Raw genomic sequence first — 19579 nt, forward strand, 5'->3', positions numbered from 1 at the left:
CCAAGATCATCTAAAATGCCAAGTGCCTCCATGAAGCAGGTATTACTTGCGGTCCCCTCAGCTGACTCCCTGGCCAAGGTATAGAATAAATTCACAAAGATTTAACAGACTTATTCATTTCTTGGAGCCCCTTTCTGGTTAGATGCTTCCCCAGTTTAGCTCTGATTATTCTGGTGCAGTTTCTCTGCAGGAAACAGTGATGGGCAATAAACTTCTTATTGACTCTACTACATGCAGCCCATGTTCCAAAGGACTGGACATGTCCCAGAATGTGTCTGGGAAGAACATGAGTAGAACTTCTTTTTAGAAAATGACAGGGCTAAAACTATACAGGCAGTAGGATAGGCCAAGATCAGGAATTCTGCAAGGCATGGCCACAGATGACTAGAGCGCATTTCCACCTCTTGGAGAACAGGTGTGGAGAGACTTTAGTTAGCCTATGATCACTGCCACATGGAGAAGGGACAGACCCAGGGAGGATAATGTGGAGAGCACTGAACAGCCAATGAACATGTTCTAAAAGAAAGGTGGGAAAAGCTGGCCTTTTTGACCAGTGCTGCGTTCAATGCAGATAACTTTTCTCTCTTATACAAAACTGCTGTTCAAGAAGCAAATTCAATCATTATTTCATTCAGGGGTGATTAACAGCATAGCTTACTTGGGACCAAATCTCTAAGCCCAAAGTCCAAGTTAGCAAATTGATGATGAATTACACCAATTTAAAAGGACAACTTTCTCAAGGAAATCGGGCAGCTTCTCAAATATAAAAAGTTGAAAAAGTTTGTAGGAGCTATGATGATCTAGGCTGGGCAGTGCAGTCCTGAATTAGTAGGTCTTTGTCACACTTTATATCTTCCCCTTGCTTCTTGGGCAGGGCTTTAACTTCCAAAGTATGAAGGGGGGATTTATTTTATTTTTATTTTTTTGCTGTGCTTTGCTTCCTGTTGAGAAAGATATAAATAATTCAAGCGCTGCATTCAAGAGGCAGATCAATTAGTCGATGCAGCTCTCCAGTAATCCTACTGGGTGCCATTCAAACAGTCTAGCTCACAACTGATCACCCCTAGCTTGCAACTGTAAAACCCCCAAGAAATGCACATCTTTTCTGCATGAGGCTGCCCTCAACCCAAGAGGTTTTCTGTTTTAGCAGAGGGAAATATTTCAATATATGACACCTTGAAAGCGACTCCTGGCCTGTTGTTTCTTCTTCACTCCAGTGACAGCCCTGGCACTCAGCAAATCCTAACTAGCTTGGAGTACCATTCAACTCCAGAGAAATATTATGGTATGCCTGCTTCGTTCTGCTCCCTGACACACTGGATGACACAAGGAGGGACCCAGACTGTACCAGACTGATTTTTTCCAGCCCAACCTTTTCTACACTGTTTTGTCCCACACGAGAAGGCGCTTCTCAAAACCCTTTGATTTGGAAAGTCATCCCAGTCATGTATGGCAAAAAGCCAAAACCTTGTCAATACGTGATAGAAAAGCAAGAATTTGTAAACAGGGTGTTAAGTTAGTTTTCAACATGATACTAAGCAATGCCATGTATTCCTTAAAAGACAACTTAGCATTAAGTGTTGGAAGGGAATCTTAAAGGCTCATTTCGTCCATGCATGTTGTGTGTGGGGTTTTTTTAGCAGAAACAGCAACATTTAACACATGCTTAGGGTGTAATCCTATGCCTGCTTAGACAGAAAAAGCCCTACAACTCCCAGTATTCCCCAGCCCGCTATGCTGGGAGTTGTAGGAGTTTTTCTGTCTAAACAGGCATAGGATTGTGCCCTTAACCTTAATGAAAACCTTCTGGATATTGTGTTACACAGAAGGCCTGGCTAGCTGTATTTTCCCTAAAATGTCCTCCATCAATTTCCTATCCTTTTAATTCATAGAATCATAGAATCGTAGAGTTGGAAGGGTCCTATAAGGCCATCGAGTCCAACCCCCTGCTCAATGCAGAAATCCACCTTAAAGCATCCTTGACAGATGGTTGTCCAGCTGCCTCTTGAATGCCTCTAGTGTAGGAGAGCCCACGACCTCCCTAGGTAACTGATTCCATTGTCGTACTGCTCTAACAGTCAGGAAGTTTTTCCTGATGTCCAGCTGGAATCTGGCTTCCTTTAACTTGAGCCCGTTATTCCGTGTCCTGCACTCTGGGAAGATTGAGAAGAGATCCTGGCCCTCCTCTATGTGACAACCTTTCAAGTATTTGAACAGTGCTATCATGTCTCCCCTCAATCTTCTCTTCTCCAGGCTAAACATGCCCAGTTTGTTTGTTTGTTTATTTATTTATTACACTTATATACCGCCCCCATAGCCAGGGCTCTCTGGGCAGTTTACAGAAATTCTAACATTACGATAAAAATGAGTATACAAAATTTAAAATCCTAAAACACAGAACATACACACATAAAGCATTAAAAACCGTTAAAAAACTAAACATGTGGGTGATTAAGATGTGCCGCCATATGCCTGAGCAAAGAGGAAAGTCTTAACCTGGCACCGGAAAGATAGCAGCGTTCTTTCAGTCTCTCCTCACACGGCTTTGTTTCAGACCCCTGATCATCCTCATTGCCTTCCTCTGAACCCCGTCCAGCTTGTCTGCATCCTTCATGAAGTGTGACGCCCAGAACTGGACGCAATAGTCAAGATGAAGCCTAACCAGTGCTGAATAGAGGGGAACCAGTACCTCGCACGATCTGGAAGCTATACTTCTATTAATGCAGCCCAAAATAGCAGTTGCTTTTTTATGGTCTCTAGCTCCAAAGTATTTAACCACATGCTGTGAATTTTTACACAAACCTCAAACAATTTTTTTATTTAGACTGGGCCAGGGTGGTGAACCAGTGGCCCTTCAGATGTCGTTGACTACAATTCCCTTCACTGACCACTGGCCATGCGGACGGAGGCTGATGGGAGTTGGAAGTCCAACAACAACTGAAAGGTCACATGTTCCCCACCCCTGATTTAGAATTTAACCAGCCCTATAAAGCGAAAATGTCCCTAATATAAAGGCCCTTCTGCCTCTACTTATATCTACCCACATCAGGCTATACCTGAGATTCTGCTACCATGACATCTTTGATGACATGTGGTCCAATTGGCTCATTGTTCTCCATCTTCACATAGGTAACTTGGTAGCCTCGGATTTGGCCATGCTGCTTGTTGGAGATGGGCGATTTCCAGGAGACACGAATGGCTGTTGAGTTCACAGAATCTACCTCTACTTTCCGTGGTGGAGCACTGGGCACTAGAATGCAAATGGGAAAACTTAGCCAGAGGCAACTATCATATTGCAACTGTCTAACAGTAGAGTCCTGTGCCTTAAAGTGATTCTCTTCACCAATCTTATCCTCAAACCCACTTATTCAGAAAGGATAAAAGTCTTTCTATACAGGGGAAAACACACACTCATTCAATATAGAAGCACAGATACTGAACCTCAACAGACGAATGAATGGCACATATTCACAACAACACCCGTGATCTAGGTTGTTCCGCTATTCACGTAGCGACTCAAGAAGATGCAAAATGAGAAGCTCTGCCTGGAGGGCTAAGTAGCCCCACCTTTACTATACAAACACATCAAGGTGTGAGCAGATTACAGTAACACGTGGATTAAGAGGGAAGAAGAATTTATAACTTGATTGCTCTAGGGTCAGCTGCTCTGTTGCTTAATGTGAGAGGCCTGTAAAGACGGAGGCAGGTCTGGAGATTGAGGTTCTTGCCTGTACATTCAGTTTATGGATTGCTTTTTTATATATATAATAAAGAGAACATGGCAGTTGCCTGAAAAAAAATCAATTTCCTTGCAAAGAAAAGCATGCTTATAAGTCTGTTTATACCTTGTTTACCATTTGGGGAAAAATACATCTTTATTACTCTAGCCTCTTATACTGTCATGAAAGTATCAATGCAAAATAATAATAATTAGCCTCTCCCAAAGCACCTTTTGCTTTTGCATATGACGAGCAGGGCAATGTGTTCCCTCCAGAGAGTACTGTTGCGATACTGCTGCTTAGCATTAGCTTGAAAGCACAGAACAACATTCTGCTACTGCAGGGCAACTTCACAGTGACCAAAAGCACACCGTGCCCCAATTGACAGTACAGTGCAAGGTTAATTGGGGACAGTAAACTGGATGGAACCTGCAAGGATTGTTCTACACAGGCATGCAGCAGGCGGGCAAGGCAGGCAGGCGCTCAGCCTCAGGCAACTGGTTATTTTTCCACAGATCTCACTCTTAATTGTAGATAATTACTTGAAGAGGAGCACAGAGGGGAAACAGGGCAAAATGAGGGATGAGAAGGGAACCATGGGCCTCAATCCATAAATTTAGAGATGGAGTGACTTATTCATCTTTTCCAAAAAGTGAGTGGAAAGCAGATCTGACAGCAGTGTGGTAATTGGTTAACATTCCCCTTCCTCCCAGAGTTACATGTGGCTGGGACAGTGTCTGTGACAATGCTGTCAAGACATAGCCATCATGAGGCTTACCTATTGCTGACATTAAAGGGCAGAGCTTTATGCTAACAGCAGCTGTGTAGAGATTGAGTTTTGTTGGGTCAGTGGAGGTCACCTCAATTATAAGAAGGGTGAATTAGAAACCGATATTTCAAAATGCAAAAAAGCATTTCACTCCCTTCTTGTGCTGCTACTTAGGAAAAATCGGTGCATCAGAAGGTTCCAAAACCCCTCCCGACAGAGAGCTTAGCTGCGATGGCCAACTGTGCGGTCCTCAAACTAATGCAGAGAGCTTGCTGCGACATTTCTAGGCTAGCAGCTTCCCTCCGGCTAAAGCTTTGTTAAATGAGAACTGAAGCAAACAATTCAGGCAGCAGGACATGCAGATGCGCCAGCAACCCTAAGAAGTAGTCAATGAACATTGCTTTGCACCACTTCCCAGCACTGCAGTGGTGCAAGGGCGGTAAAATGGGGAAAAAATGCCTACTCCCTTTCCCCATTTGCCTGCCTTTGCCCTCTCCGGCCTCCGAGGCCAGGATGCAGCCTGGGAGTGCCTTCTGTCACCACTAGCACTGGCACTTCTCAGGGAGAGACTTAAGCTGGCATGACACAACTGACAGGCCAGCTTATGCAATGCCATTTTTGCTTCAGAATGTCCCTAACAGAGAATTACTCTGCCCATGTAATAAAGAAGAGAAACAGATTCATGTAGGCAGCAGGGCTGGGAATTATAATTTCATATCTATGAAGCCCACATGGAAGTGCTACACCATTAGCAGAACCAAAAGAATCCTTGTTACCTTCAACCATGAGTCAGGAACCTACCGTCTTCATCAGTACGAACCCAGACAGGGTTGCTCTCTGGCCCAGGACCCACATCCGTGTGAGCCCTCACCCACACTTTGTACTCTGTCCATTTCTCCAGATTGTTGATCTCCCAACTGGAACGCTCATGTCCAATTTCCTCAACCACATGCTTGGTGTTGTCCTCTCCTTCCACTGCCTGGTATGCGATGGAATACTGCGTGATGACTCCATTGCGGCTTTGAGCCGGTGGCGGTACCCAACTTACCCGGATGGTGGTGGAGCTGGTGCTTACACACACGATGTCTTGGGGTGGGGCAGAAGGGGCTAGGGATAAATAAATGAAGGGAGTGGGGAAATGAGGGGAAATGGCTGGGCAAAAGACACACTATACAGGGAGATCTTACTCAGCCAACAGAGCTTCTCCTAACATAGAGCAAAACCCCTAATTCTCTTTTGGGGGTGGGGGGAAGGAATATATGCAGAGAATAGGTGTGTAAGAGGAAGTTTGTGCCATGCACAGGATCTAGAATTATAGCAGTATTTATCTAAGCAAAGGATGCCCTGAAGAGAAAAAGGAATTGGAAAGCACAAGACTCAGAGAGATGAGATATCAGGAGAGCATAGGAATGGACAAGGAAGAAACTGAGGTCTGCCAATGATGGAAATAAGAAAAAGGAGCAGGAACATCCCTTGCATCACCCCTTGGATAATTCAGTGATGAAGGCTATTGGGCAAACAGCTTCTGAGGAAGACTGGTTGTACTGCGCAAAAGCTGGCTACCAGGGAATCCTGGACAACATGTCTATTGTATTCAAAATATACACCTGTGAAACTACTGAGTACAGCATAGAACCAGGGGCTACCAAGGCCATGAGGAGAGCTTCTATAGAGATAGTGTATGACTTTCAGGGGTAGTGAAGCATACAAAAACAACTCTCCTTCTTGCTAAAAGATTTACTTTACATCACAGGGACCAGCACTAAATTTGGAACTGTCAGACAAGGATAAAGATCTAAGTATGCAACCAAGCAACCCAGGATAATGGAAGGGAGGGGGTGCCAGCTACCATCAAGATATTGAAAGAAATGGTGGAAAAATTTGTGCAATTTCAAAAAGAACTAACAGTGCACTGGTTCAAAACAATGAAGCTACTTGAGCAAAATCTCAGATCTATCCACAGTGTTCAAAGGCATTGCCGGAACAACAACAAAAAATGAAGCCTTGACCATAAGCAGAAAGAAGCAGAAAATACAAGTACTCTTAAGGCAACATTGAGGAAGGACTTAAAAGCTGAAGGATTTGAAAATTGAGGCTGGTGGCTGAACCTCTGAGCCCATGGAAGCATCCATGGAATGCCAGAACATGGTCGAGTTCTTTGTCAAGTGGCTGGCAATCACAGAAGTGTATATCAAGAGGGGACATAGGGTGACAGGGCCCAACCTGCCAAATGAGACCAAGTCCTGAGATGTTGTAGTGCACTTCACCCAGTTCTCAATGACGGAAGACATCTTGAAGAGGCTCTGGGAGTTGAAGTCAATCCAACATGAAGGGGAGAAACTTTAAATATAAATTTAAATTCAGGAGAGCTTTGTGATTTTACCAATATTTAGAACTGCCAACACATTCCTCTTCTGTACCAGCTCTGTATGTATCCTATTGCTACCTGTCCCCTTATACTATTCCTCTAGTGTAGTGAACCGCCCAGAGAGCTTCGGCTATTGGGCGGTATAAAAATGTAATAAATAAATAAAATAAATAGTGATATCAGAAAGTCCTTCCCTCTCTGCAATTTCAATTTCATAGCCACAACTAACTCACTAATACAAACTCCTCTGATAACTGGTTTCTTTGAGTCCCAAATCACAATTCATTGCAGGAGTTCTGTTCAAAAGACTGAGCAATCTCCTTCTCTATTTTAGCTACAGAGTATTTCCACTGCAGCAGCATAGGGGTTAGTTTCCATATTTGAATAGTGGGGTGTTTACTTTTGATGTGTAGGCTCGCCATGATCTGAAACTTTCAATGGTTCTACTATTTGTGCTTGTTATCCTTCGGGCCCACTACTTTGAAACTAAAACAAACCATCTATATAAATATAAATAATGACTGGAGGAGAAGACCCAGAGGTTTGCGAAAGTCCATGCATTAGTGAGGGCAAGGATTTGGAGAAAGTTTGCCAGAGTGGATACTTGGTCATGGTTTCTATCTCTTGCTTTCCTTTTCCTGTCTATCTGTGCATCCCAAACCAGACTTAAAGTCTGATAACCCATCAGCAGCCCATGTGTTAAGAGGCTTATTTAGGGAAAATGTAAAGTCATCCAATTTCAGAGGAAGAATTAAAAAAGGCAGTCTCTGAACTGAAAAGCTACAAATCCCCTGTTATGAACAAGATTCTGGGATTTTTTTTTAAATAGCAGCCAGTTAACACCACATTTAGATGAGCTTTTAAATAATATATTGGAGGGGAGCCCTTTCCCAGAAACAGGGCATACTTCCAGGACTATAGCAGTATCAAAGCCTAGACAGATCTTGAGTATGTGGAGTCCTGTAAATCCTTTGTGTTAATCAATTAGGTTACCAAACTTTTCACTGAAATTTTGATGGCTAAGTTAAATGTATTAATCACATCACATAAAAAGATGGACCAAGTTGTTGAGTGAAGCCAAAGTCAAACACTGTGGAGAAAGCCAAGGGACAAGTGTGCTCTCAGGAACAAATACAGCTGGTAGCTAGGAATCAGAAACATGGGAGATTGACTAGGCAGTTGGGTTACAGAGTGTAGAGGCTGTGTTGTTTTACCAGTAGACAGACCAGAATTCAAGGCTTATGTAGCCTGGTCTTCAGAGCACTGCTCAGACCCAGCTGCAAGCAATTAACCAAAGCCTACAGACTTCTTACTCCTGAAGTGTTCCTCTTAGTTTCAAAGAGCCCTCTTATTCCTGAGGAGCCTGATCTCTTTGGGCCCTCCAACATGAGGTTCACTAATGGGAGATCACCTGTGCCAACCATTTTTGGTGCCAATGTTCTCTTAGGGCTGTGTGATTGCTTGGCCTCCTCCTCGGACTCCATGGATGAGGTAGGTTATTCAGAAGCCCCGTCCATGGTTGCCTCTGTTAGACTACTGCTTGAAGTAGCCTCTTCTAGCATGTGAGGAGTCCCTACATGAGTGCTGGAGGCAGGGGAAGGGTCTGATAGGGTCTTTGGTTTTGGAATCTTCATCAGGGGAGAAGATTTCCTGGCTTGGACCCAGCCAGGCATGACACAAGCTGAATTTATGCCATGTAGGCAATCTTGGATCCTGTAAGACAGCTCTTCAGTGCAATATATTACAGTAATGTGAAGAACAAGCTGCTTGTGGTGGTATCATTGAGTTTAGAGGCATTGAGCACCCAAACACATATATTGGTCTGGTAACAAATGCTTAATAGACTTGTACACAAAGGGTGGGGTGGGATAAGCTCAGAAATGTTGTTTTATACAAAGGTACTCAGCAGGGAGAATGAGATATGCCCAACGTTCAGGCTCATTATGACACCTTCCAATTTAGGCAATTATGCTCACTGGCAAATAAGGATAATGGAAAGCCATGGATCACCATGCCGTTCAAAAAACTTTGGCCACCAATCCCCCATGAATTCCAACCCTGGATCGCCTCCTATTTTACTGAGCAGATACATGACGTTTTAAGAACTGAGAAGTGCGGCGATTGGTCTTAATAAGCTAACAGCTTGCTTTTTATTTTTTTAAAAAAACAAGAGGATCACAACTAAAGGACAAATTGCACAACACCCATTTTAGCTTGATGCAAATCCATCAAATTTTATACTTTGATACTAACATGGTGGTCAGAGAGCAAATGATTAAGGAACCCACCTTGTTCTTTAGCATCAGAGACTTATCGAATACTCTGCAGTACATTGTGAGTTACACTAAAGGGTATAAAAGGTGCCTTGGAAAAGGACTTAGGTACAGAGAAAACTGAAGAATAATGGGAGGCAATATGGAAAATGAAACATTTGATATCAATGTCTGTGCAACTCAGAAAAAAAACTGCATCAAAGTAATTCATAGCTGATACCTCACCTCTCTTACGCTGTCTGATAACAAAAGTACAAGCTCACCTGTGTACTGGTGAGGGCATAAGGATATTGGCACATATATGCATATGTGATAGGAATGTCTGGTAATAGAAACTTTCTCATGTGCAAACCGAGCTTGTGAAAATCATTGGACATTGGACAGAGTTGATCCTACAGCTAGCCTTACTTAGCCTGTTTGACGGTCCTATTTTCAAAGATTAAATTATCTATTTACTGATTGCTGATGGATACTGTAGAGCTGGAAAACATGCAGAAAATGGCAACCAAAATGATCAAGGGGATAGAGCAACTTCATGACGAGGAAAGGCTGCAACATTTTGGGCTTTTTATCTTAGAAAAAGGGCTACAAATGCATATAAAGATGTATAAGAGGTGAATAAAATTATATGTTGTATAGAGAAAATGGATAGGATGGATTTTTTCTCCTTCTTTCAGAAGTTGAATGGTGGGAGATTCAGGATGTTCTCTATTTGTTGATTCTTTTGTTCCATACTATCTTTAAAATCATTTTTAAAAGTCTTGATGGGATAGACCAGAGATGCAGGCAGTAAAGAAGGAAAGCCAAGGCAGTGGAGGAAGAAACCAAAGTGAGTAGAGGCCTAGCCCACAAAAGAGAAATTAAGTGCCAGAAACAGGCTCCCTGGGTAAGAAGAGAGCTTAACTATAAGCATTCCTTTCCCTAACTAACCCCAAAGAAGGAATTTGGGAGAGCAGGCCTCATTGTGACAGATGTTGCCCTATTAACCCCTACTTGACAAAGCTCTCATCAACTGGAAGGAAAATTAGAAACAGGAAAAGATTTATTAGCAAGGATAATAATTGGGGGAAACAAGTGAAACACAGGCATTTCCCAGGCCTGCTGTTGGCTGAGTAAGAGTCACACCCACAAAGTGTTGATACATAAGCTGCAGCTTAACATCGAAAGAGGTAAAAAAAAATCTCAACAACACAAGCACAATAAATGGAAAAAGTACATGAGATAGGAATGCACACCAACATGCAAAATCTTTTAGAGCCAGTATGCTCATGCTGCCTCTGAGAATATGCACACGTACTATCCACACATTTTGAACAATGAACACCATGACACACAAATATTCTCTGGCAACATGAGCATACTGATTTTGAGGGTAAAACTACAAACCGAGGGTTATGTGAGGGTTATTTAACCCTCACATAACTCTTGGTGGCCAGGTTCTCACAACATGGCAACCCTCCAATTGCCCCAGTCAGGGGTTGCATATTTAAAACATTGCCTAGCACATACCATGGCTCATCATGGGTTAAACAACCCTCTTTGAGTCCACACGTACCCCCTTCCACACATACACACACACACACCTGGGAGATGGGAAGAGAGGTTCCTCCCTTTAGTTCTGGATTGGGATTCATGAATAGTTAAAACAACACAAAATCAGGATTAACCTCCTTTTAATTGTTGGACCTTCTGCCTCTTGCACAGACTTTTAATGTGGTCCAGTTACACAGAGTCATCAAGCATAAGTCACAGCTGGGAGAGATCTGTATTGCTATTTGCTTCTGAGATCTGCCTAGTCTGACTGGTTGGTATGATGGCTGGGGATGTGTCCAATCACTGCCTATCAGTACACTTACTTCATCAGTAGCTGCTAACAGAACAATTACTGCTCTTCGCATTCAGAGTGTGTCCCCCAATGTCAAATATTTATAATGCCTCCATTTGAATATTGTTTCATATATTTTGTCCTATCCATCGTGCTGGCACTAAGATCCCATTATCTGAAGTGCAAGTTAAACAGGGCTGTTGGAATCCTAATGATTGATATGCTAATGAAAGGAGGAAAGGTCAATCCAATCATGAGTGGAACAGTCCTTTCCCACCCTGATTCATCCCAGGCAGCCTCTGGCCCCACACAGAGAGGCCTGCTGTTGCCTCTGCCACTGCTTGCCCCACACAGTCACTCAATCCTTGACAGATGGCACAAACGGAAATGTCTCTCTTCCATGTTTTAATGCTCTCATAAAAGCAAGTCCCAAAATCATTAATGAAAACAAGCTTATCTTGGAGCTCTTTGATAGCTTTAATCTGCTTATGCGCAGCACTTTGAGCTGCCAATAAGGGCGCACTGGCCTCCCATTCCACCAGCACATTGGCTGAGAAGAGAATGAAAGTAATCCACGGGTCACCTCTTTATCTGGCTTTCTGACTAACTCCATGGTTGCCTAAAGCTGTTTCCCTTGAGTCTTCAGATCCTGGGGGCAGAAGCTACACCAGAGTTGTCCTCTTCCTTCCACTCCACAGAAGTCAAACATCCATATAACACACTATGTCACCTCACTCAGCAAATTTCCCCCTAGGAAGTTATTAATTATTCCATCCACATGAGGGTCCCCCCCCCAAGTTAATTCTAACAGGCTTGCAAATGCCTTCAGTTTAGCAGTAATGCAATGTGTGCAGCACTCCTGTTGTACAGAGATGGCTGGATATGCCTGGAAAGGGTAGGAGAAGGCAAGCAGTAGTGTCTCTGACCGGGATACGAGCACATGCAGAGCAGGAATGTGCATGCACAAGGTGCAGGTATCAGGCACTCAAGTCTAAATCTGCTCACAACTGAAAGGGGTGGGGGATGTGCCAGTCAACTCACAGAGACACTAGAAATAAATCCCATCAGCTTCTCCCACCTATTCCCTTTCCCCAGCATATCTGTGAGTCCACCTGTTGACAGGGGAAAGCATGGTCTGAAGAACACAAGGACAAGACTTACCCTGGCCAATTGGCCCAGCTTCAGAGCCATAACTGTCCTGTTACGCCACATCTCTCTAGCTCTTGGTTACAAGCTACCCATTACCTCTCGTAGAAAACGGCAAGAGCTTTTGCCCCTTGCTCACTCTCTCGGGGCCAAGCAGAGATACTTACTGGACTGTGCTGTCCGGGCTTCCAAAACTGGAGTATAGACTCCCAGGCCCAGCTCAGAGCGGGCTCCCAGCTTGAACTTGTAGAGTGTGTCTGGCTTGAGCCCTTCAACCGCGTAGGATGAGGTCTGGTCAAACTCCACTTTATGCTAGAAAAGGCAAGATGCAAGTGTTCCTTTTACTTGGATGGAAATTAAGGAAAAGCATGGCTTTTGGCACCACTTCATCCGACTCCCACAAGAGTCCTGAACTCTTGGCTATAGATGCCTATATACAAGTCAAGTGACAATGCAATGCTAAACACACGTTGCTCCCAGGACACTGTAGCAAAATCACCACTTCACATCCAGGTAGCAAGGAACTCACTGCCCTGTTCCTCTCCAAGACTAAAATTTCAGTCCACTGTAAGAGTGTCCATGACATCCTTCAACATGCCAATGAAGAAGTGTTAGGAAGGCTCTCCAAGCTTCTAATTAAGCTTTCCTCTCCTAAATTTCCGCTCTGTCGGGAGAGAGACATGGGGAGTGCGACCCTTTTGGTTCTCCTGGACCTCTCAGCGGCCTTCAATACCATCGACCATGGTATCCTTCTGGATAGGTTGTCTGAGCTGGGAGTTGGAGGTACTGCATTGCAGTGGTTCCGCTCCTACTTGGATGGCCGATTCCAGAAGGTGGTGCTGGGGGATTATTGCTCTGTGCCGTGGCTCCTAAGCCATGGGGTTCCACAGGGCTCTTATCTTATCCCCTATGCTGTTTTACATATACATGAAGCCCCTGGGGGAGGTTATCCGGAGATGTGGACTGAGGTGTCATCAATATGCGGATGATACCCAACTCTACCTTTCCTTTTCATCAAACCCAGGTGAAGCAGTTGCTGTTCTGAACCAGTGCCTGGGCACGGTAATGGACTGGATGAGGGCTAATAAACTGAGACTCAATCCAGACAAGACGGAGGTACTGTTAGCGGGTGGTTCATCTGTCCGGCGAGGTGATGTTTGCCCTCTCCTGGACAGGGTTGCATTCTCCCTAAAGGATCAGGTCCGTAGTTTGGGTGTGCTCTTGGATCCAGAACTGTCACTTGAGGCACAGGTGAACTCAGTGGCAAAGAGCACCTTTTATCAGCTTAGGCTAATATACCAACTGCGCCCTTATCTGGACAGAGATAGCCTAGCTACAGTTATCCATACTCTGATAACCTCTTGTTTGGATTACTGCAATGCGTTATACGTGGGGCTGCCTTTGAAAATGGTCCGGAAACTTCAACTGGTACAAAACAGGGCAGCACGGTTACTAACAGGGACTGGCCGACGAGACCACATCACACCAGTCCTTTTCCAGCTTCATTGGCTGCCAGTCCAGGTCCGGGCCTGATTCAAAGTGCTGGTATTAACATTTAAAGCCATAAACGGCTTGGGGCCAGGCTATCTGAAGGAACGCCTCCTCCCGTATGTACCTGCCCAGACCCTAAGGTCATCCTCAGGGGTCCTTCTCCGCGAGTCCCTGCCAAAGGAAGTGAGACAGGTGGCTACCAGGAGGAGGGCCTTCTCTGCTGTGGCACCCTGGCTATGGAATGAGCTCCCTAAGGAGGTTCGCTGGGCACCTACGTTATATGCTTTTTGATGCCAGGTGAAGACCTTTTTATTCTCCCAGCATTTTAACAATCTATAAATAAATTTTAACTTGGTGTTTTAAATTTGTAATTTTGCATTGCTGCTGTTTTTATCTGGTTGAGCTTTTATATTGTATTTTATATTATGGTTTTATACTGTTGTTTTGAATGTTTTTAATTTTTTTGAATCGCCCAGAGAGCTCCGGCTATTGGGCGGTATAGAAATGTAATAAATAAATAAATAAATTAGGAGAAATGGGGTGTGTGTGTGTTCTTCTTCTCTTCCCTGCACCATCTTGTCACTGTTGTATGATGATGATGATGATGATGATGATGTATTACTAACATTTAAAAACAGTCTTATTTGCTAAAAAGCCATCAAGGTGGCAAACAACAACTTAAAACAATAAAACCATAACACCATAAAAAGAGTATTAAAAATGATAAAACACTGAAACAACTGCAGAATTTAAAAGGCAGCTGGGATAGTTGTGACACAACTAGTATGAGTTGTTTAAGCAGTGTTGATAACGCTCAATCATAATACAAAAGTCACAAAGTTAAAAGACCCCAAACTGTAGTTGTAGTAGCAATGCAATATATTTCAACCTATATGGTGTTATTATATCTGCACTGATCTAGGATCCCATATGGAACCCTCAGGGGAAGTGGTCTTGAGCAGGACTGTGTGAATTCCATACAAGCTCAGAAAAGCCACAGAATCTGATATTAACCACAGAATTCAGCATTCAGAGAATCAATATCTCTCTCTCTCTCTCTCTCGTTTTTAAAGTAAGGTTCTGGCACATAAGATTGCAACAATAGGCTATAAAGGGTGAGAGTAATGCCTGCTAAAATCTCTGAGCCAGAGTAGAACTTGGTAGAACTTCCAGTGGTCCTCCCCATGACTAGCAGAAAGATCATGCAAACTAATATGAAAATTTGCTTTTATTTGTATAATTTATCCCACAGAATCCATAGTTTCTTAAGACAGATTTTAGGTAACCATGGTGTAGAATGTTGATGTTTTTACAGCACAGACAACAAAAAGCCCTGGTCTTTGTTCATTTCATGTACAGTCATGCTGAAAGAATCACTGTCACTTCCCAGACACTGAAGACCTTTGGCTAATGAGGCAAGTGTTAATGTAAGTTCTAGTGAGATAGCACACATAGAAGACGAGCTGTGGCTGGCCTTCACTTTAGAGCCGCAATCTGATGCTGTAAGGACCTGCTACTAGGTAGCTTCTGAGGCCAAATCCAATGAACAGGTGTGGTTGCTGCTACGAGAAATTATTCATCATGGATAGAAAGCCATGTGACTGCAGGAGCTCTTGAACATCTCTCCCACATGGAGGTATATGCGAGGGTTCACAGCTGCATGGAGCCCTGCTCAGACAGAAGTCATTTTTAACAACAGTCAAATAGCTACATGGATATTTTAATTGGGCCCAAGCCTAAGAGCTAGGTAGCTTCGAAGGATGTGTCCCATATTTATAGAAAACTTTGGTGCTGCAACGGGTCATTGTATGTCTCACCTCAATCTCATCTGTAGCTTCCCAGAACACCAGCTCATATTTGGTGATGCGTTCCTGAGAGGCTGGTAGCCAAGTCAGCATGATCCGTGTGTCAGACTCTGCCTCAGCCTGGAAGTCAGCTGGCTGGGATGGAACTGGGGACCAATAAAACCAAAGTCAGAGGGGGAGAGGGAGCTCCAAGAAAGCTTTAAGGGATTTCCAAGTCATGATTCCTATCACCAATGTATTTTTAGGAACTCTGCTTAACACATTCTCTTTCTTCTAAACTCCAGGTTCAAACAAAGACAGTGACACACTTTCTCAGGCTGGTGATGTTAACTATGCAGACACCCCCACTACAAACATCCAAGTTATGCACCCACCTCTAAAGTACTGATGGAATAACTATTTATAATCTGAAAAAGAGCAAGTTGCCCATCAATCCTGAAAAAGAAGCATAAAGATTTCCCCCCCCCCAAAAAATGTATGAAACTCGGATAACACCACAACTATGGCTTTGGACTCAAATGATTTGGCTCCTGGGCATATTAGGACAGAGCAGGCCATGGAGGGGATGGCTCTCACACCAAACATACATACCACCCTGCTGGGCCTTGACTTGGATGACATCAGAAGGGGGGCCATCTCCTACTGAGGTGAAAGCCAAGACACGGATACTGTAGGTGGTCCCAGTTATCAAGCTGCCCACAGTGGTCAGATGACTGTCATCAGTGTTGTGTTTCTGCCACATGCTGAGTGGTAGGTGGGGGTCAATGGTATAGTACACTCGGTAACCCCGGATCAGTCCATTGGGCTCTTCCGGTTGTTCCCATTGGACCAACATGGTGCTGGCACTCAACATCCGTGCCTTCACTTTGAGAGGTGGGCTTGATGGGGCTTGCTCTCCAGTCCGTGCCTCAACCAGTTCACTAGGGAGACTCCTGCCAATGTTGTTTACAGCAATAATACGGAACTCATATTCTGAGAAGGGGCTCAGGCCACCAATACTATAGCGGGTGGTTGCCACACCATCCACTTCTTGGAAAGTCCCCTCCAATGGCTTGGACTTATATTGAATGACGTAGTAGGAGATAGGGTCAGCATTTCCTGAGTCCCAGGTAAGAGTCACACTGGTGGCTGTTGTCTCAGTCACTAATGGCTCTGTTGGTGGCTTTGGCAAGGCTGAAAATAATAATAAAAAGCATGTTGTTGGTAATATGATTAGTATGAATGCTGCAAAGTGCAGAACTATACAGGAGTTTCAAACTCTTACTAACATTCTCTTTTAAAGGCTGAAATCATAGTCAGGAACGTACATTTTTATATTACACATTACCATATATTTCTTGAAGTGCTTCTTAATGGAAAGGTAAACATAGCAATCATGTTATTAGATGTTCTCAAAGCACTTGCTGGCAGCTGGCTAAATAAAGGTAATTTAAACAAGGATCCAAAGTCAGATTTTCCAAGAGAGAAAGGGTTCTTCAACTGAGATATATTTCAGGGAACCTTATTCAGGGAGAATACCAAAGGCAACAGTACTTCCATCTGTACTGCCACTACAAGAGCAATAACTAAGGTTGTGAGCTGCAGGAACTTGTGGCACATACCTTAGGTAGTAGGATATTAAGGAATCCTGGGCTATGCCAACTCCAAGCATTAAATGGAAAGCTGAACTACTCTTGCAGAACTGCCATATATCCAGACAAGAAAATCTGTGGCCAGTACTGTGTTCTGTTACACTGGGATTCTTCTATTTGTTGGCTATTGAACTGGGTTGTAGTTGGGTGCCGAAGGATAATTTATGACCATGAAATGAAATGCTGCCCCAGCCTTACATTGGAAGGCATGGTGCCTGACCTCCAGGCTAATCACCATCTGCACCTGGATTAATGTAAATATTGAAACAGATTAGCTATGAGGATGCTTGGCAAGGCAACAGAATTGAAGGCAAGCACTCCCACTATGCTTTGTCAAATAAGTTGACAGAGATGTGCTTCCCTCAAGGATCTTGCCTCAGTTATTCACCGTGTGGTGACATCCAGGCTGGACTACTGTAATGCACTCTATGTAAGTCTGTTTTTGAAGACTGTTTCAGCTGGTGCAGAATACAGCTGCCCAGATATTGGTGAGGATGAGGTATTGCACTGCCTTGAAGGACCACCTTCTCCTGGACCCGCCTGAGGCCATCAGGTGAAAAGGCCCTTCTCATCTGCTCACCAGTGAGGGTGGTTAGGCTGGGGGGGGGGGGGGTTACAAGGAAGAGGCTCTTTTCAGTGATGGCCCCACACCTCTGAAATTGTAGGGCCATCACTTTGGGTTCATCAGGCCCCTTCTTTGCAGGTCTATAGGAAAGCTCTAAAGACCCACTTGTTTTTACTGTCTGTTCCAGGTTTTATTGGTATTATCTGTTTTTATTGACTATTTATTTACTGATTTTCTATTGTATTTATTTTGTCTAGTTCTGCATTGTTTTTACCTTACATGCCACCTTGAGAGGGTTCTAGCCTCAAAGGCTGCCTAAAAATCATGAAAAATAAAGTAATAAACAAACAAGTGCTATCTTGGGTGCCATTTCATCCATTCATGGGAAAACCAAATTATAAAAGAGAAGAATTACAGTAGAGAAGTTAATGCGGAGAGCACTTCCCAGAATTTCTCCGAAACTTGCTCTGCAACCCTGCGAGATGGGCATTCTATTTATACATAGTAAGAAAACCTCTGTTTTACAAGAAACCAAGGGAATGTCTACACTAGTCCTTATCCCAGGGATCGTCCTGGGATCATCCATGTGCGTCCACATGACGCACACGGGATCCCGGGGGCAGGGAGGGATAATCCATCCATTTCCCTGGGATAAATGGGATAGCTTTTAGCCTGATTCTTCCTGTGGTCTCGGAATTGTCCTGAGACTGTGGGAGGTGTGGCCGCCTCTCCTGGCTTTGTCTCGCCTCCTTGCAAGTAAACGCGAGGACGCGGGAACTGGGCACAGGGCACGGAGTTCTTCAGGTGCTCCATGCCCATCGGGGGTGGGGGGGATTGGATGCTTTTCTTTTTTTATAACTCACTTTTCATTGGGAGCACATGTGCGCTCATCCACCTGTAAAAAACAAATTAAAAATGGCGGGTGCGACATCCCTCCTTCCTCCTGGGATGTCACGCACACGTTTGGACAAAGGGGAGGATCTTGCGATCAAAATATCAGGAGATCCTCCCCTGGTCTAGACATGCCCCAAGTGAGAAGAGCCTGGAGGACAAATACTTACTAACCTGAACAAGGGGAAAGGCAGGTGGATGTGTCTTAAAAGTCTTTAGGGACTAGTGTCTTGAGCAAAATTTGCTCTTAATCCCTTAGGTCAAAGGAGAGCATGTATCAATTCTACAGTACTGTTTGGCCAGTCTCTCCAAGCAAAAATATTATTACCATTTAGGAATTGGGCTTGTGAAAGCAGGCTGATATAGTTCTATGTCTCTATGTCACAAGCAAAGTTTTAGTTACAATCGCATCCCATGTGCCCACCTGGTACTGTGGAGGGGCAAAGGTATGGGAGACCATGTGGAGCATCTTACCTTTAACAGTGATCTGTGCTGTTGCATGGATTACACCCAGTGAGGACATGGCTTCGCAGGTGTAGTTGGCAGACTGTGTGATATTGATCAGCTCAAGGACATTTCTGCCCATTGGCATATCATCTTCTTTTGTCAGCTCCACATCTCCAACAATCCACTTCACATAGGGCATTGGGGACCCCACTGCTACACACGTGAGGTTCACACTCCCGCCAGGCATCACCTCGTGGTTGCTTGGAGGGATTGAAAATCGAGGTGACACTCGCCGCACTGAAACAAGGAACACACAACTAGTAGGTTCACAGCCTGGGCCACTGGTATTCATTTGCTTCAAAACTCAGGTGGAGTGGTGGGGAGAAGGATCAACATTTGTCCTTAGAGGTAGCAAATCAATCCAGAAAAAGAGAATCCCATGAAAGAGCTGTTCACTGCTCTGCCAAGTTTCATGCCTATGGCTCTCCTTTTTGAGCCCTTTTTATCAGGAATCCAGCGGCAGGGCTGGCACCATTCTTCTTCTCTCAACTAAGCCACATCATTGACACTAAAATGTATCTCCCCATTTCAACTGCATTCCACTAATTAGAAAAGATGTTCACTCCCCATCCACAGGGTGCATTGAACC

The 19579-nt window shown here is 44.1% G+C and overlaps 1 protein-coding gene across 5 annotated transcripts in view; it reads right to left on the reverse strand.

Annotated features, from left to right (window-relative positions):
- Nucleotides 1–19579, reverse strand: part of PTPRF (protein tyrosine phosphatase receptor type F) — a 589418-nt gene that overhangs the window by 69677 nt on the left and 500162 nt on the right. For all 5 annotated transcript variants that reach the window (XM_063140104.1, XM_063140096.1, XM_063140111.1 and 2 more), the window contains exons 8-13: nucleotides 18958–19227; nucleotides 15988–16569; nucleotides 15409–15542; nucleotides 12268–12412; nucleotides 5290–5595; nucleotides 3057–3250 (exon numbers count right to left, since the gene is read on the reverse strand). In XM_063140104.1, coding sequence (XP_062996174.1) covers nucleotides 3057–3250; nucleotides 5290–5595; nucleotides 12268–12412; nucleotides 15409–15542; nucleotides 15988–16569; nucleotides 18958–19227 — 1631 coding nt within the window. The remainder of the gene's footprint in view (nucleotides 1–3056; nucleotides 3251–5289; nucleotides 5596–12267; nucleotides 12413–15408; nucleotides 15543–15987; nucleotides 16570–18957; nucleotides 19228–19579) is intronic.

The sequence above is a fragment of the Elgaria multicarinata genome, chromosome 1 (genome assembly GCF_023053635.1).
Source record: "Elgaria multicarinata webbii isolate HBS135686 ecotype San Diego chromosome 1, rElgMul1.1.pri, whole genome shotgun sequence".
Lineage (NCBI taxonomy): Eukaryota > Metazoa > Chordata > Lepidosauria > Squamata > Anguidae > Elgaria > Elgaria multicarinata.